The sequence below is a fragment of the Pogoniulus pusillus genome, chromosome 3, assembly GCF_015220805.1.
Source record: "Pogoniulus pusillus isolate bPogPus1 chromosome 3, bPogPus1.pri, whole genome shotgun sequence".
Taxonomy (NCBI): domain Eukaryota; kingdom Metazoa; phylum Chordata; class Aves; order Piciformes; family Lybiidae; genus Pogoniulus; species Pogoniulus pusillus.
In genome coordinates, this window is record NC_087266.1 from 27705964 (window position 1) to 27724541 (window position 18578).

Sequence of the window (18578 nt, forward strand, 5' to 3'; positions counted from 1 at the left end):
CTTTCCCCACCTGCTTAAGCCTCCCTATCTCCCACTCTTCTTTCCAGTTCTCATGAATATTAACTGGGAAAGGGATTCTGTTTTGTGCACTGAAATGTTGCCTTCCAATTACACACACTGAATGGTTACCTATGAAGCTGATGATCAGCAACTGACGTTTGTTCTTCAGCAGCAATAATCTGAGTTTCTCTCTTCTACTAGGTTTACAATTGCTCAAAAATTCTCAAAGCTTTCCATGTTGAAATCTGTATTCTTATGCCAGAATTTGTTGAAATTAGCTAGTAAGCATGAAAATAAAGGGAAGGAAGTACAAGGATTGCCTGGTGGACAGGTGAGGATAAAAGCAGATAATATAAATGCTTGTTTTGTCAAAAAAGTTAAACCAAATAAAAAAGCTCCACTGTTGTTTTAGGCAATGTTATGAGTTGGAAGTATCTGAAGAACTGTTTCCTGGAATAATTTGAGTTATTTCTCTTTTAACTAAGAAAACAAACATTTTTCCTTGCTAGCCAGTAAATTTCATATAAATAGGAAAACATTTAGGGCAGTAGTTTATGAATTACTGTAAATAAAAGACCAAGAATAGAAGGCTAATTTTATAACAACACGTATAAGCACAACGAATTAACACATCAAGACCTGAAGATCGGCTGTGCTTCCCATCAGCAATGTAATTACTACAAAATCAGTTACCAATATCCCTGTTTTGCTGTCATTGTTCCTGGATAATGGGGTAGAGATGATAATGAACAACACAATTACAGTTACTCTTTTGTTCTTTTGTTGCTAGAGGCTCTGAGTAGCAGAAGAAAGCCTGTTAACATATTTTAAAATAAAAAGCTGGACACTTAACATAGTATGTCCACCCAGTAACTACAACTTTATTCAAAATCTTCCTTTTACAAAAGAGTAAGATTCAAGATTGTGTTTTTACAGATTAAAGTGATTATTCTTATTTGTTTCTTTCATAGAATGTAAGGGGCTGGAAAGGACCTCTAAAGATCATCTGGTCCAGCCCACCTGCCAGAGCAGGATCACCTAGAGCAGTTCACACTGCAATGCATCCAGATGGATCTTGAATATCACCAGGGAGGGAGACTCCACAACCTCCCTGGCCAGCTGGTTCTGGTGCTCCGTCACTCTCACAGTGAAAAAATTCTTCCTCAGGTTCACATGGAACCTCCTACGCCTCAACTTCCACCCACTGCCCCTTGCCCTGTCACTGGGCATCACCGAGAAGAGGCTGGCTCCCTCCTCCTGGCACTCACCCTTTTATAAGCATGAAAGAGGTCACGCCTTAGGCTTCTCCTCTCCAAGCTAACAAGCCGCAGCTTCCTCAGTCTCTCCTCACAAGGAAGATGTTCAATTTCCTTAATCATTTTTGTCACTCTACGTTGGACTCTCTCAAGCAGCTCCCTCTCCTTCTTTCAGTATTCTTGAAACCCTTCATTTTGAGAGTGAACTTAAATAGAATGATTTTGAGATGAGCACTTCTAGGTTACAGATACATCTTTAATCATGTGCTTAGAAAATTCCTGTATGTGAGATCTACAGAACAACCTAGAAAGTCTGGTTTTGGAGGTAGCAGCAGAAATCTTGTTTCTGTTTATCTATAGCTTTCTGTTTCTGTTTATCTACAGCTATAGTATGAGAACACTGCCCAGTAATTCTGCTCCTTGTCAGCACGCAATAGCTCATGAGAGATCTTTGATGAAGACAGTAGTTTAAAAATACTTGATTACACTTAGTTAAGCTTGGGAACTGTCACCATCCTTTTCAGCAGTAACTGTGGTGTAGGAAATTTACAGAAATTATGGTACGTGTGTGGAAAAAAAAGGTTTCAGTCATGGTTGCATTGCCCTCATAAGCAAACTGTTCTAGTTAAATTATGAGAGGTCTAAAGTAATTCAAAGACTATGTATCATTTTCTGCCCTCCTACATCTATCAGTAGTTCTTCCATGAAATATTATAGCAAGAAAATAAGCTAAGGGCAGGCATTTCCTTTCACTTTGAGCCCTCAGCAAGTACTAACATCAGATATGCATTTTAGGTAAATTATTTTGGCTAAGAAGCATTGAACTGTGGGGATTTAATGGCATCCCTGAAGGGTCAGCACGGAGATCAGAGCTGTTTACATCTTTGTTGGTGACACGGACAGTGAGAAGGAGCGCATCCACAAGTTTGCCAATGACACCAAGCTGTGTGGTGCAGTTGACATACCAGAGGGAAGGGATGCCATCCAGAGGGACCTTGACAGGCTTGAGAGGCGAGCCTGTGCAAATCTTATGAAGTTCAAGAAGGCCAAGTGCAAAGTCTTGCTCATGACTTGAGGCAGTTCCAAACACAAATATAGGTTGGGTGATGAGTGGATTGAGTGCAGTTCTGTGGAGAACTTGGAGGCATTGGTGGATGAAAAATTAGACATGAGCCAGAAACATCTGCTCATAACCCAAGAAAACAACTGTACTTTGAGCTACATCAACAGAAGCTTGACCATTAGGTCAAGGGAGGTGATTCTCCCCCTTTGCTCTACTCTGGTGAGTCCTGGAGTAGCATAGCTACTTCTGGGGGCTCCAGTGTAATAAAGACATGAGCAGGTCCAGAAGAAGGCTGCCTGGAGGAGGCTCAGGGGTGACCTCATTGCTGTCTAAAACTACCTGAAGGGAAGCTGTAGCCAGGTGGGGGTTGGTCTCTTCTCCCAGGCGACCAGCAACAGAACAAGGGGACACAGCCTCAACTTGTGCCAGGGGAGATATGTCTCACTTCTCAGTATTACACAATATTTCTATACCACATGCCAAACTAAAATGGACTTGTTGGCACTCAAAATCTTAGCAATGTAGTCTTAAAATCTATTTTGCAGTTTATGTTGCATGATCTTTTAAAATTAAAACTTATTAAGCCCATCTGTTCCCCTTCTCCCTATCATCGTGAATAGAAAGAATAAAGCTAAGTACTTAACTGTTTCCTAAAGTACCTCTTAAAGACAAAAAAGTAGAATTCCTTGCAAACGCCAGGATTTTGGAGTAACAAGAAAACTAAACTGTCAAGCAATTAGGACTGTAATTGGTTAAACCTGAGAGCTAGGATTTCCACACAGACATCACATGCTTCACAGTAGCTGCAATACTGAAATTACTTTTTGAAAACAGGAAAAAACACAACAACAACAAAGGAAAAAAGAAAATTACCAGCGTTCTATGTGAAGAGTAGAGAAAGTCCTCAAGGCAGCTTCTCTGGTTAAAAGTTTAAATCCACACTGTGTGTCCCTGATCTCTCTGACACAGAGAAACCACACGAGGAAGTGGAACCCATACATAAGAAGAGTTCTAAAGTAAGAGCGCTGTGGACAAAAAGCAAGAAGTTAGGTGGTTTTGTTTATGTGATTATCAAAGTGAACAGAGCTGGCTTATAAAACAACAATCTCGTTCGCAAGCTCCTTTTGTTTTGCACTGGAATAAAATCAGAACTTTTTGATTCTTACAGTGAAACAACACTACAGCCAGTCACTAGTGGTGTTCCCCAGGGATCAGTGCTAGGCCCAGTCCTGTTCAGTATCTTTATTGATGATCTGAATGAGGGGATTGAGTCCAGCATCAGTAAGTTTGCAGATGACACCAAGCTGTGAGCAGGTGTTGATCTGTTGGAAGGTAGGAGAGACCTGCAGAGGGACCTGGACAGGATTGATGGGTGGGCAGAGGCCAATGGGACGACATTTAACAAGGCCAAGTGCAGGGTTCTGCACTTTGGCCACAACAATCCCAAGCAGCACTACAGGCTGGGGACAGAGTGGCTGGAAAGCAGCCAGGAGGAAAGGGACCTGGGGGTACTGGCAGATAGTAGCTGAACATGAGCCAGCAGTGTGCCCAGGTGGCCAAGAGAGCCAATGGCATCCTGGCCTGCATCAGCAACAGTGTGGCCAGTAGGACAAGGGAGGTTATTCTTCCTCTCTACTCAACACTGGTCAGGCCACACCTTGAGTCCTGTGTCCAGTTCTGGGCCCCTCAATTCAAGAGAGATGTTGAGGTGCTGGAACATGTCCAGAGAAGGGTGAAAAAGCTGGTGAGGGGCCTGGAACACAAACCCTATGAGGAGAGGCTGAGGGAGCTGGGGTTGTTTAGCCTGGAGAAGAGGAGGCTCAGGGGTGACCTCACTGCTGTCTACAGCTACCTGAAGGGAGGTTGTAGCCAGGTGGGGGGTGGCCTCTTCTCCCAGGCAACCAGCAAGAGAACAAGGGGACACAGTCTCAAGTTGTGTCAGGGGAAAGTCTAGGCTGGATGTTAGGAGGGAGTTCTTCCCAGAGAGAGTGATTTGCCATTGGAATGGGCTGCCCAGGGAGGTGGTGGAGTCACTGTCCTTGGAGGTGTTCAAGAAAAGCCTGGATGAGGCACTTAGTGCCATGGTCTAGTTGATTGGATAGGGCTGGGTGATAGGTTGGACTGGATGATCTTGGAGGTCTCTTCCAACCTGGTTGATTCTATGAAAATTCTATGAAAAGGAAAGACTTGCCAGCTGAGCACATGGTTAGATAGTGGTCTATGATATGAGAAGTCCAAGTTCTTTTTTCTGCTTTCTCTAAATCAGAGCAGCTTTTTGTTCTGGGTAATGCCTTATTAAATGGGACAGAAACCTGAACTGGATGTCAATTAAGGAGTGAGACACCCATGGTATCTTCATGTAGTTTTCTGGGAAACCTTCCTGGAAAAGAATGGTGAAGGAAGAGGGTGTGGCATGGTACATGCTCTACTCCACTGGACACTTACAAACTATATTTTCTATCTCTAGTCCTCTTGTTTTCCTAAAAATCATTTGAATAGGTTTAACAAATTCAAAAATTACCAGGACAAACAACAGAGAATAAGCCAGCAGGACTGCATAAGGTTAACTATTCTTAAGAATACATATCAAAACCTAAAAATGTTCCAGCTGATACTTTGATAAAAGGAAAAATGAAGTTTTGTATTACTAAAAAGAAAAAAAAAAGAGCATCTCTTGTTGCTTGCCACCCATTTCCTTCATTCAGGACTGCACAGTTTCCAGAGCTTGCATATACCATGTTAAGGCACTTAAGGGAATGCAATTAGAGAATGCACCTTCTGGCAGTGTAGTGGACCAAGTGAAAACAGGACTAAAGTAACAACTGCTGTGTGAGATTCAGTTTACATTTCCTGCAATATTACATAGTAGCTTCTTTTATTCTGTTGTTCGCCCAATGTATTTTATGGCTCTCAAGTATTTTCTCAGCTTGCTCTTTTGTTACACTTTTGTTCTTGACGTAATAATCATGCAGCTAAGTTTGTCCAACGAATCCAGAGGCTCCATGGACTCTGGGTTTGCAGAAGTCTCTCCTAGTCTTATTTGCAAGACAGCTCCTGAACAAGTAGAACTCTGATCCAAAATCAGCTTCTAAACTCACTGCTGGTCTTAAGCTCAATTTAGGTGATTATATCTAAGACTCCAAGCCAAATTACAGGTAAAATCTTTAGGAGTCAACAATTTACCTGGTAAGGATCTTTGAGTGATAAGAGATACCTTTAAATGTAGTTATTTTCAAATCTCACTTGGAAAGTAGTAAGATGTTCAGCTTATTATGTAATAGCCTTTGGCTTAAGGAAACTGAAACATAGCTTAGCTTGTGCCCTCTTAGAAAAGTGCTCTAGCCCTAAGTTAAGGGCATATCTGATGTAAATCCTTCGGCTCTCCATGAAGGTATCACAGTATCAACAAGGTTGAAAGAGACCTCATAGATCATCAAGTCCAACCCTTTACCACAGAGCTCAAGGCTAGACCATGGCACCAAGTGCCACGTCCAATCTTGCCTTGAAGAACTCCAGGGACGGCAACTCCACCACCTCCCCAGGCAGCCCATTCCAGTGTCCAATGACTCTCTCAGTAAAGAACTTTCTCCTCACCTCAAGCCTGAATTTCCCCTGGCACAGCCTGAGGCTGTGTCCTCTCGTTCTAGTGCTGGCCACCTGAGAGAAGAGAGCAACCTCCTCCTGGCCACAACCACCCCTCAGGTAGTTGTAGACAGCAATAAGGTCACCCCTGAGCCTCCTCTTCTCCAGGCTAAACAACCCCAGCTCCCTCAGCCTCTCCTCGTAGGGCTGTGCTCAAGGCCTCTCACCAGCCTCGTCGCCCTTCTCTGGACACGCTCAAGCATCTCAATGTCCTTCCTAAACTTGGGGGCTCAGAACTGAACACAGTACTCAAGGTGAGGTCTAACCAGTGCAGAGTACAGGGGCAGAATGACCTCCCTGCTCCTGCTGACCACACCATTCCTGATGTGGGCCAGGATGCCACTGGCTCTCTTGGCCACCTGGGCACACTGCTGGCTCATGTTCAGGTGGGTATCAATCAGCACCCCCAGATCCCTCTCTGTTTGGCTGTTCTCCAGCCACTCCGACCCCAGCCTGTATCTCTGCATGGGGTTGTTGTGGCCAAAGTGCAGCACCCTGCACTTGGAGCTATTGAACGCCATCCCATTGGACTCTGCCCATCTGTCCAGGTGGTCAAGGTCCCGCTGCAGAGCCCTTCTGCCCTCCAACCCAGCCACATCTGCCCCCAGCTTGGTGTCATCTGCAAACTTGCTGATGACTGACTCCATGCCCTCATCCAGATCATCTATGAAGATGTTAAAGAGGATGGGGCCCAGCACAGATCCCTGAGGGACACCACTAGTGACTGGCCGCCAGCTGCATGTGGCACCATTCACCACCACTCTCTGGGCTCGGCCCTCCAGCCAGTTCCTAACCCAGCACAGAGTGTTGCCATCCAAGCCATGGGCTGACAGCTTAGCCAGCAGTTTGCTGTGGGGGACAGTGTCAAAGGCCTTGCTGAAGTCCAGATAGACCACATCCACAGGCCTCCCCACATCCATCAAGCGGCTCACCTGATCATAGAAGGAGATTAGGTTGGAGAGGCAGGATCTACCCTTCCTAAACCCATGCTGGCTGGACCTGAGCCCTTGGCCATCCCTTAGGTGCACAGTTATTGCCCCCATGATAACCTGTTCCATCAGTTTCCCTGGCACTGAGGTCAGGCTGACGGGTCTGTAGTTCCCAGGTTCCTCCATCCGACCTTTCTTGTGGATGGGGACCACGTTGGCCATTTTCCAGTCTCCTGGGACCTCTCCGGTGAGCCAGGACTGCTGGAAAATGATGGAGAGCAGCTTGGCCAGCTCAGCTGCCAGCTCTCTCAGCACCCTGGGATGGATCCCATCTGGTCCCATGGACTTGTGGGTGTCCAGGTGGCTCAGCAGGTCCTGAACTAATTCTTCATGAATTTCCAGGGCAACACACCACTCCCCGACCCCATCCCCCAGTTCAAGAGGCAACTTGCCTTGAATTCCTCCCTCCTTACTGTTGAAAATTGAGGCAAAGAAGGCATTCAGGACCCCAGCCTTTTCCTTGTCATCAGTTATAGTGTTCCCTTCCAGGTCCAGTAAGGAGTGGAGGCTCTTCTTGCCCTTCTTTTTAGAATTTATAAATTTATAAAAGTGCTTTTTATTATCCACAGAGGTGGCCAGCCTAAGTTCTAGCTGGGCCTTAGCCTCTCTAATTTTTCTCCTGCATAATCTGGCTACCTCCTTAAACACGTCAGGAGAAGCCTTCCCCTCCTTCCAGAGGTGATACACCCTCTTTTTTCCCCCCAATTCCTTCAGGAGCTGTTTACTCATCCAGGCTGGTCACCTTCCCCGCCGGCTCATCTTTCGGCACATGGGAACTGCCAGTTCCTGAGCCTTCAAGAGCTCCTGTTTAAAGTAGGTCCAACCATCCTGGACCCCTTTGTTCTCAAGGACTGCTACCCAGGAGACTTTGGAAATAAGTTTCTTGAGCAAACTGAAGTTTGCCCTCCGGAAGTCCAAGGTGTGGGTTCTGTTATAGTTCCTCCCTATCTCCCTGCATATTGAAAACTCCACTAACTCATGATCACTACACCCCAGGAAGCCTCCCACTATCACATCTCCTACCAGCCCTTCTCTGCTGGTGAGCAGCAGGTCAAGCTGAGCTTGACCCCTAGTAGGCTCACTTAACAGCTGGGTCATGAAGCTGTCCTCCATACACTCTAGAAATCTCCTGGACTGCCTCCTCTCTGCTGAATTAAGTTCCCAGCAGATATCTGGCAGGTTAAAGTCACCCACAAGGACAAGATTTGATGATCTTGAGACAGCCTCCAATTGTTTGTAAAATACCTCATCTGTTTCCTCGTCCTGGTTGGGTGGTCTGTAACAGACTCCAACCAAGATGTCAGACTTGTTAGTCCTCCCTCTGACTTTAACCCACAAGCTTTCAATCCCTTCTTCCCTCACCTCAAGCTCAGTGGCAAGGAGTGACTCCCTAATATACAGGGCCACCCCTCCTCCTCTTCTCCCTTGCCTATCTCTCCTGAAGAGGTTATATCCCCCCAGTATAGCACTCCAACCATGCCTGTCGTCCCACCAAGTTTCTGAAATGGTGACTATATCATAGTCACCCTGGTGGACCAGGACTTCCAGTTCCTCCTGCTTGTTACCCAAATGGCGTGCATTGGTGTAAATGCACTTCAGCTGGGCTCTCGATTCCTCAATTGTCCCTAGTTTCCTTCCCACTCTCTCCTTCTCAGAGAAAGTAATTGCTTCACCCACCCCCTTCAGATCTAGTTTAAAGCCCCCCTAATGAGCCCTGCCAACTCCAGTGCCAGGACTCTCCTGCCCCTCCTAGACCACTGCACCCCATCATGATCAAGCAGGTCTGGATCAGTAAAAGTTCCCCCAAGGTCGAAGAAGTCAAAGTGTCGCCACTCGCACCATCTCTTGAGCCAGTTGTTGATGACATGGGTTCTGTTGTTCCTCTCTGTGAACTCTCTTGCCAGAAAGGGAACTGAGCAGAACACCACCTGTGCTCCCACCCCGTCTATCAATTTCCCCAGGGCCTTAAATTCCTTTTTAATTGCCCTGGTGCCCTTCTTCTCGATTTCATCCCTGCCAGCCTGTGTTACCAGCAAAGGGTAATAATCAGAGGGCCGGATTAGGTTAGGGAGTATCCTGGCAATGTCCCTAACCCAGGCACCAGGAAGGGAGCATACCTCTCTGTGAGATGGGTTGGGATGACAAATTGGTCCCTCCGTCTCCCTCAAGACTGAGTCCCCAACAACTATGACCCTTCTCTTTTTTTTTGTTTTTTGTGGAGCTAGTCACCACAGTTGTTGGGGACTGCTCCACCCTAGGTATCATCACAGTTGGATGCTCCTCAGTGCTCTCATCCTCTGTGCCCTCTGTGAACCACTGTGTGACTAAGAACACGAGGCTACCAGTAGCAAAGGAGAAGAGGATGCTTAACTGTCAGCTGATGAAACTGTCCACTTGTTTCACAAAAACGAGTTCCTGCACTATGTCTGTCTCATGTCTGTCTCTTCCAGAACTCTTTGTACATGTCATACTAAGGATTCACTAAAGTACATTAACAATTGTTGAGGAAGAACAGAATTTTTAATGTCTTGAGACTGAATTTTAGCATGAAATTCTGGTCTTAATGATAAATCTCATATGGCTGCTTCTCATAGGTTCATTCTACCGTCTTGGCCGCCATTAGTTAAAGGCAGAAATCTCAGCTTCTCAAAGACTGCCCTGCTGCAGTCCCTGACAATTCCTTCCCAATGTGGTAAAGGCAGGGTCTCCTTCCCAGTCTGGGGACACAGGGTTGGTTGAAATGGGCTATATTTCAAACAAATCCTTACTACCTAACCAGTTGTTGATTCCACAAAAAGTCAGAAGCATGGGAAGAAACAGGTAGCAAAGGATGAACACATCCTAAAAACTGCACTTTTGCATTAAAAGATACAGTCCTGTTCCAATTCCTCTCCTTCCTTGATCAAGGCTGTCAAAGATGAGAAAAAACATGAATGCACTGAAGAAACTTTATCTGTATTCAGTACCACACAATGGACTCAGATTTATCAGAGACATGGTCTCCACGCAGTTGCAAGATTTCCGGGATGCACTTGCTGCACAGCTGAAAAATAACTGCAAATTGTATATTCTGCACTGCAAGCATGCAAGTAGCATTTCAAAGATTTATTCTAACTTCTGATAATGAAGAAAGTTTTAGGGTATGTTTTTATTTTTGGTCAGCAGCATTTACAATAAGTCTTTTCATTGACCCACTCTAAGACTACCTGAAAAAAAATGACACATCTCCTACAGGCTGAACACGACTAATGTAAGTTCTTTTGAACTTCTGTAACTATTTAAGTAGTTGTGTATATATTTTAGAATCATTTCAAGTTTTAAACATCAGTATAAACAAAGCTTACTCTTGAGAACATTCAACATGATTAGCACATCCAATGATGCCGAAAAAATTAGCCCAGCAATGTGTCTGTTGCAATACAAGTTCCATGCCTGTGCTTTGTCAACTACTGTCTGCCAAGACATCAGAAAACCAGATGCGAGATAAGACTGTGCGCCTATGCATCACTGTTTATCCCACAAGAGCCACACACAGATCAGTAATGTCTGTGTTCAAACCCCAGAAATTTTACTACGAATAATAGAGAAAAATTACAGTACTTTCCCATGAGTTGAGATACTCTTCAAACATTTTGCTGCCTATTATCCCCAACTCATTTTAAACAGTTTTCAAGATGCACTGAAAGGGAATCAATAAAAATGAACTCATTAGCTACTTTCCACTCCAGCCCCACTATTTGCTACTATTAACCAATTCCCTGTCGGGGATTAGAAGCTCTGCTTGCATGTTCTCAACTAGGAAAACTAAAACCATATATTGGAACATGAACTAACACCATTTCAATGTGTTTGAAATCTGGAACACATCCTTTGCATATGATGGAGCACACACTACATTTAAGACACATATTTCCTATTTTTTAGCTTCCATTTTTTCACAAATACTGGTGATTTAATTGCAAAATCTGCAGAGTGGATTTAAATAATGGAAGTATTTGACTATTAGCACACAGCAGGAAATGAAAACAAACCTTTGCTATTGAGTCCTTCTCCAGATGAGCTCTAGAACCACAGGAAATAGCCATCTGGTTCTGCAGAGGAACACAGATCAAAGAGTTATTATTTAAAGTAGCATTTCCTGATTCAGTGGAATCTTGTGCTAAGAACTGCATAATGAAAAACTTCAATGCTGTACACTTTCCTGTCTCCTGCAGCTGTATTTTTTTCTACTAGATTTTGAGGCTAAAAATCAATCTTTTCTACAATGAACAGATAGTCTAAACTTTATTACGTTTTGTGTACGGTGCATGCAAGTTGCTGCAATTAATTCAGGTCTAGTTTAGCTTACACTGCTCCTCTGAGGAACACGCATAGTAACTGTGTTAAAACAGCACAGATAAACGTTCAGCATTCTGAGGTGTTTGATGTGACAATGTGTGTTTCCCCTAAATATTGCACTGTGGAAAGGATAACAAAGTACTTGTTGCGCCTATGTACCGTCAAATTAAAACTGCCACGGTATCAGCCAAAACTATAACCTCAAATTAATCCAAACGACGTGATCAAACCCAAAAGGTTTAACATCATTCGGACGCTATGATTCTTGCATGAAACCTCCCGAACCTTTTTCCCTGGCCGTGCCGGGCCTGGCGCTGGAGGCGCAGGCTGCTTCGACGCGGAGCGCGCTGGGAAACAGCGCCGCCCTGTGGCAACGGCAGGCCACGGCCCATCCTCGACAGCGGCGCGCCCCCCGCCGGAGCAATGCGCGCCGCTGCTCTGGCACTAGGGCAAACCCGCTGCAGGTACCTCACTCATCTGCATGTATGCAGAAAATAAACCTCAGTTCTTTCAAGTCAGGCACCCGAAGAGAATGACTATACAGGGAGGCGCCCTGGTTCCACAGGTTTTTGAACTTTTATTTACAATAAAAGTTCTACCAAATACTGCCATTAAACTAACAACTGAGAAAAGAGAACCACTATAGAATAGGGTGGATTTAAGAAGCGTCCTTAGAGGAAGATGACATCAGATAAAAAGAAAACACAAAGACGAAATTGTTTTTTAACTAAGTAGGCAACACATTGTACTTATACAGAGCAGAACAACTTCAAAGAAGAATGGCAAGTAGAACATGGTGGACTGCATTGAAGTGGGCACAGCGAATGCAAAGAAGGCAAGGACTCTTTAGGAGCTACCTTATGATAGCCTACTTCTGCAGCTTCTGAGATTACATTAGGTCTTCAGGCTTACATCTAGATCTTCAACCAGATCTCAAAAATACTCCAACTGAAGGGAACTACAAAAATCAATCTCTATGCATGTGTATTAAACTGAAACCATGAGAATTTATACTCACAGGCCACGGTTGAAGATTTTTAAGACCTTCTTCTACTTTTTCAATATCTGCAAATTTTGTGGCTCCATCTGCGTCAGCCATAAGAATTTTTCTCCCCCGAGAACTAAAGACACCCTGCAATCAAAACAGGCAGTAAAAATCAATATTTCTGATATCAGTCTTAAGTTGCCTGAAAGGCACTCAAAATTCTAATGTAGTATCTAAACCAGTGACATTTCAAAAATACCACACAATAGATAAATCTTAATATTCTGCAGCTACTAACTAATTATTGATGCGTATTGTAACAACATCTAGAGAAGTCACACACTGAGTGGCGTCCCACAGCGACAATGAATGAACATGAAAGGTTAACAATCCCTCTCCAGAGAAGCTTGCAAACTGAAAGCTTTACAAACCAAACTCCCAAGACACAAGAAGTTGCTATAGTCAGCTCTACAGGGGAGCACAGAGAAGCAGTGAATAGTAGCTGCCACTGCACTGGATAGCTTTTCTTTGTAATTTGAGCCATGGAAAGGAGGATGCAGCATCGGTTCTTCCTAACACTGTTTCAAAGGAATTCAAGAGACAAATTGGTTGTGAGACATAAGTCTTTAATCACAGTATCAATGCAAAACACTTGTGATGCACAGGTCTCACAGCTGCTTTTGCCATATTCATGGTCAGACGTTTTGGACGATTTTTGAAGGGGTCCCGACAGGAAAAAATGAGCACTAAGTCTGCCAAAGTGCTGTTATAACCAAGCATGCGTGACTTTGGAAAAGCTGGTCAAGGAATTAGTAGTATATATATATATATATATATATATATATATATATCCACTTTGCAGTGCAAAAATATATCACATAGGGAATCACTCTCCTTCTCGATGTAAATTCAGTGTTATATCGCTTATGAAAGTTCCGTATATTCTAATGCAACATTAAACAAAAAACATCAAAATTGACAGATTCGGGAACTGCTTGAGAGGATATAAGAAAGGGCTCTGGAGATGATTAGGGACGTAGCACATCTCTCTTAAGAAAAAGGCTGAGGGACTTGGGGCTCTTTAGCCTAGGGAAGCCTAAGAAGGGGATCTTATCAATGAGAAGAATGGAGACAGGCTTTTTTCAGTGGTGCCCAGTGACTGGACGAGAGGCAATGGGCACAATCACGAATATTGGAAGTTCCATCTAAACATGAGGAGGAACTTCTTTTCTTTGAGGTAAGTCAAGCACTGCCCAGTGAAGGTAGAGGCTCCATCTCTACAGTCGTTCAAAATCTGCCTGGATGCTGTTCTGTGCAACCTACTCTAGGTGAACCAGCTCAGATACGAGGGTTGAAGTAGATGATCTCTGGAAAGGAACTGATCTCCCTTCCAATCCCCATCATTCTGTGATTCTGGGTGACTCAAGACAGATTAAAATACAGATAAAGATGGTCAGTGATAACTCATAAATGCTACTGCCTTTTTTCACAGAAGGTATCACTCACCTGTTCATTCTGTGTAACAAGCTATTTTATACTTGGAACACGATGTTTTTTTAATAATATTTATTTGAAAATTAATAAGTGAAAGCATAAACTCTGCTGGTTCTTGTGTTGAGTGTAGGTGATAGCAGTAGACTTCAGTAAACACAAAGTGTGCTGAGTGTTCAAAAGCCATTCTTAAAAGCACAAGTATGATCTGGAATGTAACGTTCACAAATTTTGCTGCATTTCCTCAACTAAAGTTTTAGTTTAATCTGTAAGGTTGGTGGTTTTTGTGTTTGTTTTTGTTTTGGTCTGATTTTTTTTTTATAGGGGTGGTGTGTTGTGTTTGGGGTTTTTTTGTTTCTTTCTTTTTTTTTTTTTGGTTGTTGTTGCTTCTTTGGGTTTTTTTAAACCCAACCCTATTTTATAAGTGGAACTAACAGGAACATGAAATTTGTGTCGATTGCTTCCTTTTTCTTTTGAATTCTCACATAAAAAAAATGGATCTTCCTGGCAGTATCCAAAATACAAACTTTTGAAAAGTTTTTGCCATAATTTACAGAACTTGTAGTCAGTTTTCCATCAATAATTTTGTTAATGTACTGAATTCAAAACACCAATCAGCACAGCTCTGTTTTCTGCATATTTAGACACAGGTAGTTCAGATGAGAAGGTGATGAAAGTATCAATTACCATCTTGACTGCTCCTCCTTTCCCTCGATTTTTTACCAAAGAAAGCACTCGCACTTTGTCACTTCCATATTTCTTGCAGTACTTCATTGCAACCTGATGGACACACACAAAAAAACAGCATAAAACAAAAACAGGAATCAAGGAAGCTTACATTTGCTCACCCTTAAAAACAGAATAAATTAATAACACAGAGCTATAACCATGTCAGTTGGCACAAACATATCGCCAGTGTTTGCTGAAGTCTGTTTGAGAAAACAAAAAACAGTTCACAGTCAACAAAAGACTGAGGAAGCTTGTCATGTTCAAAGAGAATATGATATTCCCCCAAGCAGCAATAAACCCCATTCATCCAAGTCCAAACCCCTCAATACTAATGCAGTTTATATCAGCATTACAGACCTTTTTTAGCAATGCCAATAAATAAAAGAGAAATATTTTTCTATTACTGCTACCTATTTCTCACTTGTCTTGCTGCTACCTGTGGCTTAAAAAATATTCACAGTGATTTAAAATCCCATTTACACTGTGGGACTGTGCAAATTTTGTTCCATGTTGTGGGGAAGAGAAAGTATGTGTTTTCTCCTCTATTTTTACTAAAGGTTGTTTCAAGGTCTTGCAAGTTCAGAGGCCCATGGCCACAGTGTGGTCAGTTAGAAATGATTCTAGAAAAAATAGAAAGCAGCCAAAACGTTTATGTGAGCAGTCCTTAATGGACAAGCATATGCGACGTTAATGAAAAAGCAGCACTCATTGTAGAAGCTAAATGAAACACCTTCCAAAAAAATCCTAGAGCTGTCTAGTCTTCCTTTCCAGTGACATACATCAAAGTCAAAGCAGCAGAAGGCAGAACTATTTTGAAAATAGTACTACTAGCATGGAGATTTTTAAATTAACAATGCCATGAAAAGTATGGGAAAGAACCATACAACATGCCCGCTGTTCTGTCAATCACAGCATAAACTGGCTATTTTAAAAGGCCTTCTAGCTTCCTCAAGTTCATGTTCACATCATTATGCACATGCAAAATATTTAATTAGAAATTCCTTGAGATTAAGGCTAGAATTTTTAGAAATTCAGCTGTGGGAAAATGGCCAGTATTTGCAAAAGAATTGTATGTGCATGTATGTGATGTTCACAACACATGTAGGGAAATGATAGAAACTATTCAGAAACTTAATAGTCAACTACTTCAAATACAAAATATTAATGCAAAACATTGTTATATTTCACAAATGCAGAACACAACATTCCATACCTCTGATTACCTGGTCACTACTTCTTCTTACCTTTTCAGTTTGATCTTTACTACCATCATTAATCACTATTACTTCATAAGTGAATGAAGCATCTCGTTTCTTGAAAATTAAAAAGAGAAATAATACATTTCATCCAATTTCTTAAATAGGTCACAGGTCTTTCAAACATCAGTATTCTTTTCTTCCTAGCAGTTTTTAACTCATTCAGGGTTGCAAACAAACACCAATATGATGTAGTAAATTCGTTAAGATGGCACAGTAAAAGCATTTATCCATATTCAATGCATTTTCTATCAGACTGACTTGCCATCATTTTCCTCAGCTACCATCTAGAACTAAGAAATCAATTTAGTTGCAAAAGATGACATCTTAGAAAAATATCACCGTTAAGAAAAACAAAACCTACAAAATTCACAATGGGCTTCTTATTCAGAAAACAAATCCTAATGAAAAATACATACTTAAGAAGTTTACTGGAACAAATTAAGATTTAACTAAAAAAAGCTAAGTGTGTGCTTAATCTTCGATTTCCATCTTAGAGATATCATGCAAACAAAGATTTTTCATCATATAGTAGTATATTACATTTTTTCTTAATTTAAAAATGCTTTCCAGCATTCAAGCCCCAAAACATCGTTAAGGGGCAAAAGTGGCTAAGTAATACTGTTTCAATATGCACCAAATCTAGAAAGTCAACAGATCACTGTATACTATACTATACATAGCATACAGGAAACCAAGGAGTTTTGAATGCAAAATGAAAATACCTGTCTTTTTTCTAGATAATCCAAAGCTTCATCCATCATAACAGGTACTAGAGGAAAAGTGGAGGATGTCAGGTCAGCAGATTATAACAGGACAAGTACCAAAAAGCACATGCAAAGCAAGCTGAAAACAGTCACAAAGCAAAGCTGAGCACACTGCCTCTCTCACCAACTTCAGCAAACAAGCTTAGTGCCTGCAACTCTAAGTCTTGTTGTTGTTTCAGACATGAAATCACACATATAAGACAGAATAAAGACATTTCTTCTGAAAAGAAGAATCAATTTTCTATTTTGAAATATGTGATTCTCTACACAATATTAAAGGAAAATCAGTAATTATTCTCCACGAGTAATTGCAAACCAGCACTGACTTCTGTCTATTCAAGCAAGCTGACAGAGAAGCCAACAAGAGAAATTTCTAACACTAGTCAGTTACATGCCTTCTCTTAGAAAGGCTGCTGGCCTTGATGCTTCAGTCAACAAGTACTACTTTGGCAGCTGATTTATCTGCAGGTTAAAAAGACATTTAACCTTACAGCTGTCTTTGCAGTGTATGTCAATTCCTGAGCACATCTCAAGTGATTGTTTTATCTCTAAGGAGAGGAACAACTAACTGAAAATCACACAAAACATATTAAGACCTTGCGTGATGAAAAGAGGTGTGTGAGAACCAGGACTGAGGAGGGTGCTGGGCTAGAGAAAGGGCCAGGCCTACCTTGTGTCCAGCTACACTTCGTCAACATTTCTCTTAACAGAATCACAAACAGCTCATTTTTTTTCACTTGCCAAGAAAACAAATGAGAATAGGTGCTACCAGGTCAATCCCAAGTATAGCTTCAGAGCTTGGTTATTTCTATCCCATCTGAAAGCCTTCCCTTTCTATTGTAATGTACTTGTATATATGGCCAAGTCAAACAGAAACCCAGAAACCAATGAGATTTTTTTTTTTTTTTTTAATGCTTGTTTGAAGCTGCTGCTGTTGTTTACAGAGTGGGAAGCTCTCAAATAAATTTTAAAAGTCACCGTCTACTTCCTGCCTTATAGCATTTTTAAGGGCAATGAGCAGCCATCCTGCTGGACTTCATTAAAATAAAGAGGATTCTTATGTGTGTCCCATGCTACTTTTAGCAGCAGCAATCAAGTTACGCAGTGTCTTAATTTTGCAATTCAATGTTCTTGGATGCTTTTCTGGAAACTGTGTCCAAAGTCAGATACATAATCTGGCCTGCCAGAATCTACTCCTAATACAAACTGACTTCTGCATTAGTAGAGTAACAACAGGATAGATTTTCTTGTTTTTCTCAAATCAGGAAAAATCTTACACCGGTCTTCTTCATTGTAAGAAGGCACAACAACAGAGAGCTCCTTTACAGGGCGATCATGTATACTTGGTACAGATTCTTTCCTGCCTTCATCATTTACAAAGAATTTCTCTTCTTCATGTCGGTGAAGGGTTGGCATTTTTCTGGCAGTTACATGAGCAATCACGCATATCTGTGATGGAAAAGAAATGACAGAAATCATTGAGCATTCTATTAAAAGGTTTACCTACCTTTTGAATGTACTGCAAGGGGCAACCAACTGCATTTAAGTAATATGGTGGGTCAATGGTACCCTACCATGTACTAAATCACACAGAACCAAAACCTTCTCATACAATTTGAATACTCAGTTTCATTTACTTTGACCACTACCAGCATCACTGGGTTGTTGCTGTTCTCAAGTGCAAAGCATGTAGATTGTTCCAAAGTTGTGGTCTCTGCCCCACTTCCCCTTTATGCAAGTAATTTATACCAGTCAAGAGGCTGGTGCTTTCTCTGATCCAGGACAGACTCGCTGAAATCAACGGCACTACTCACAACTAGATAGCCGTATGTAATTTCACTGAGAAGGCTCGGACAGTTTTCATGTATGACTAAGATATATCCATAGCACTCGTGTTTTGAGGTGCATTTGCTTGGGACCACTGTATACGTGGCACTGTGGGGTACCTGAATTTCCCTGTCCAGGTGTCGAACTCTACCTTGCACGGGTATTTCTGTCATCCAGGCACAAACGGAGCTCCCAAGCAGTTACCGCGAAAGCGTATTTTATGTCTCTCTTGCAA

General features: G+C 42.2%; 1 protein-coding gene across 2 annotated transcripts in view; it reads right to left on the reverse strand.

The window, feature by feature from the left end:
- ALG5 (ALG5 dolichyl-phosphate beta-glucosyltransferase) overlaps nucleotides 1–18578 on the reverse strand; it is a 30504-nt gene that overhangs the window by 11330 nt on the left and 596 nt on the right. Inside the window, exons 2-8 of one of the 2 annotated variants that reach the window (XM_064173321.1) lie at nucleotides 17794–17965; nucleotides 16475–16521; nucleotides 15738–15806; nucleotides 14452–14544; nucleotides 12307–12420; nucleotides 10982–11041; nucleotides 3193–3344 (exon numbers count right to left, since the gene is read on the reverse strand). In XM_064173321.1, the coding sequence (XP_064029391.1) occupies nucleotides 3193–3344; nucleotides 10982–11041; nucleotides 12307–12420; nucleotides 14452–14544; nucleotides 15738–15806; nucleotides 16475–16521; nucleotides 17794–17965 (707 nt within the window). The remainder of the gene's footprint in view (nucleotides 1–3192; nucleotides 3345–10981; nucleotides 11042–12306; nucleotides 12421–14451; nucleotides 14545–15737; nucleotides 15807–16474; nucleotides 16522–17793; nucleotides 17966–18578) is intronic. The other variant, XM_064173331.1, reaches the window with a different exon arrangement.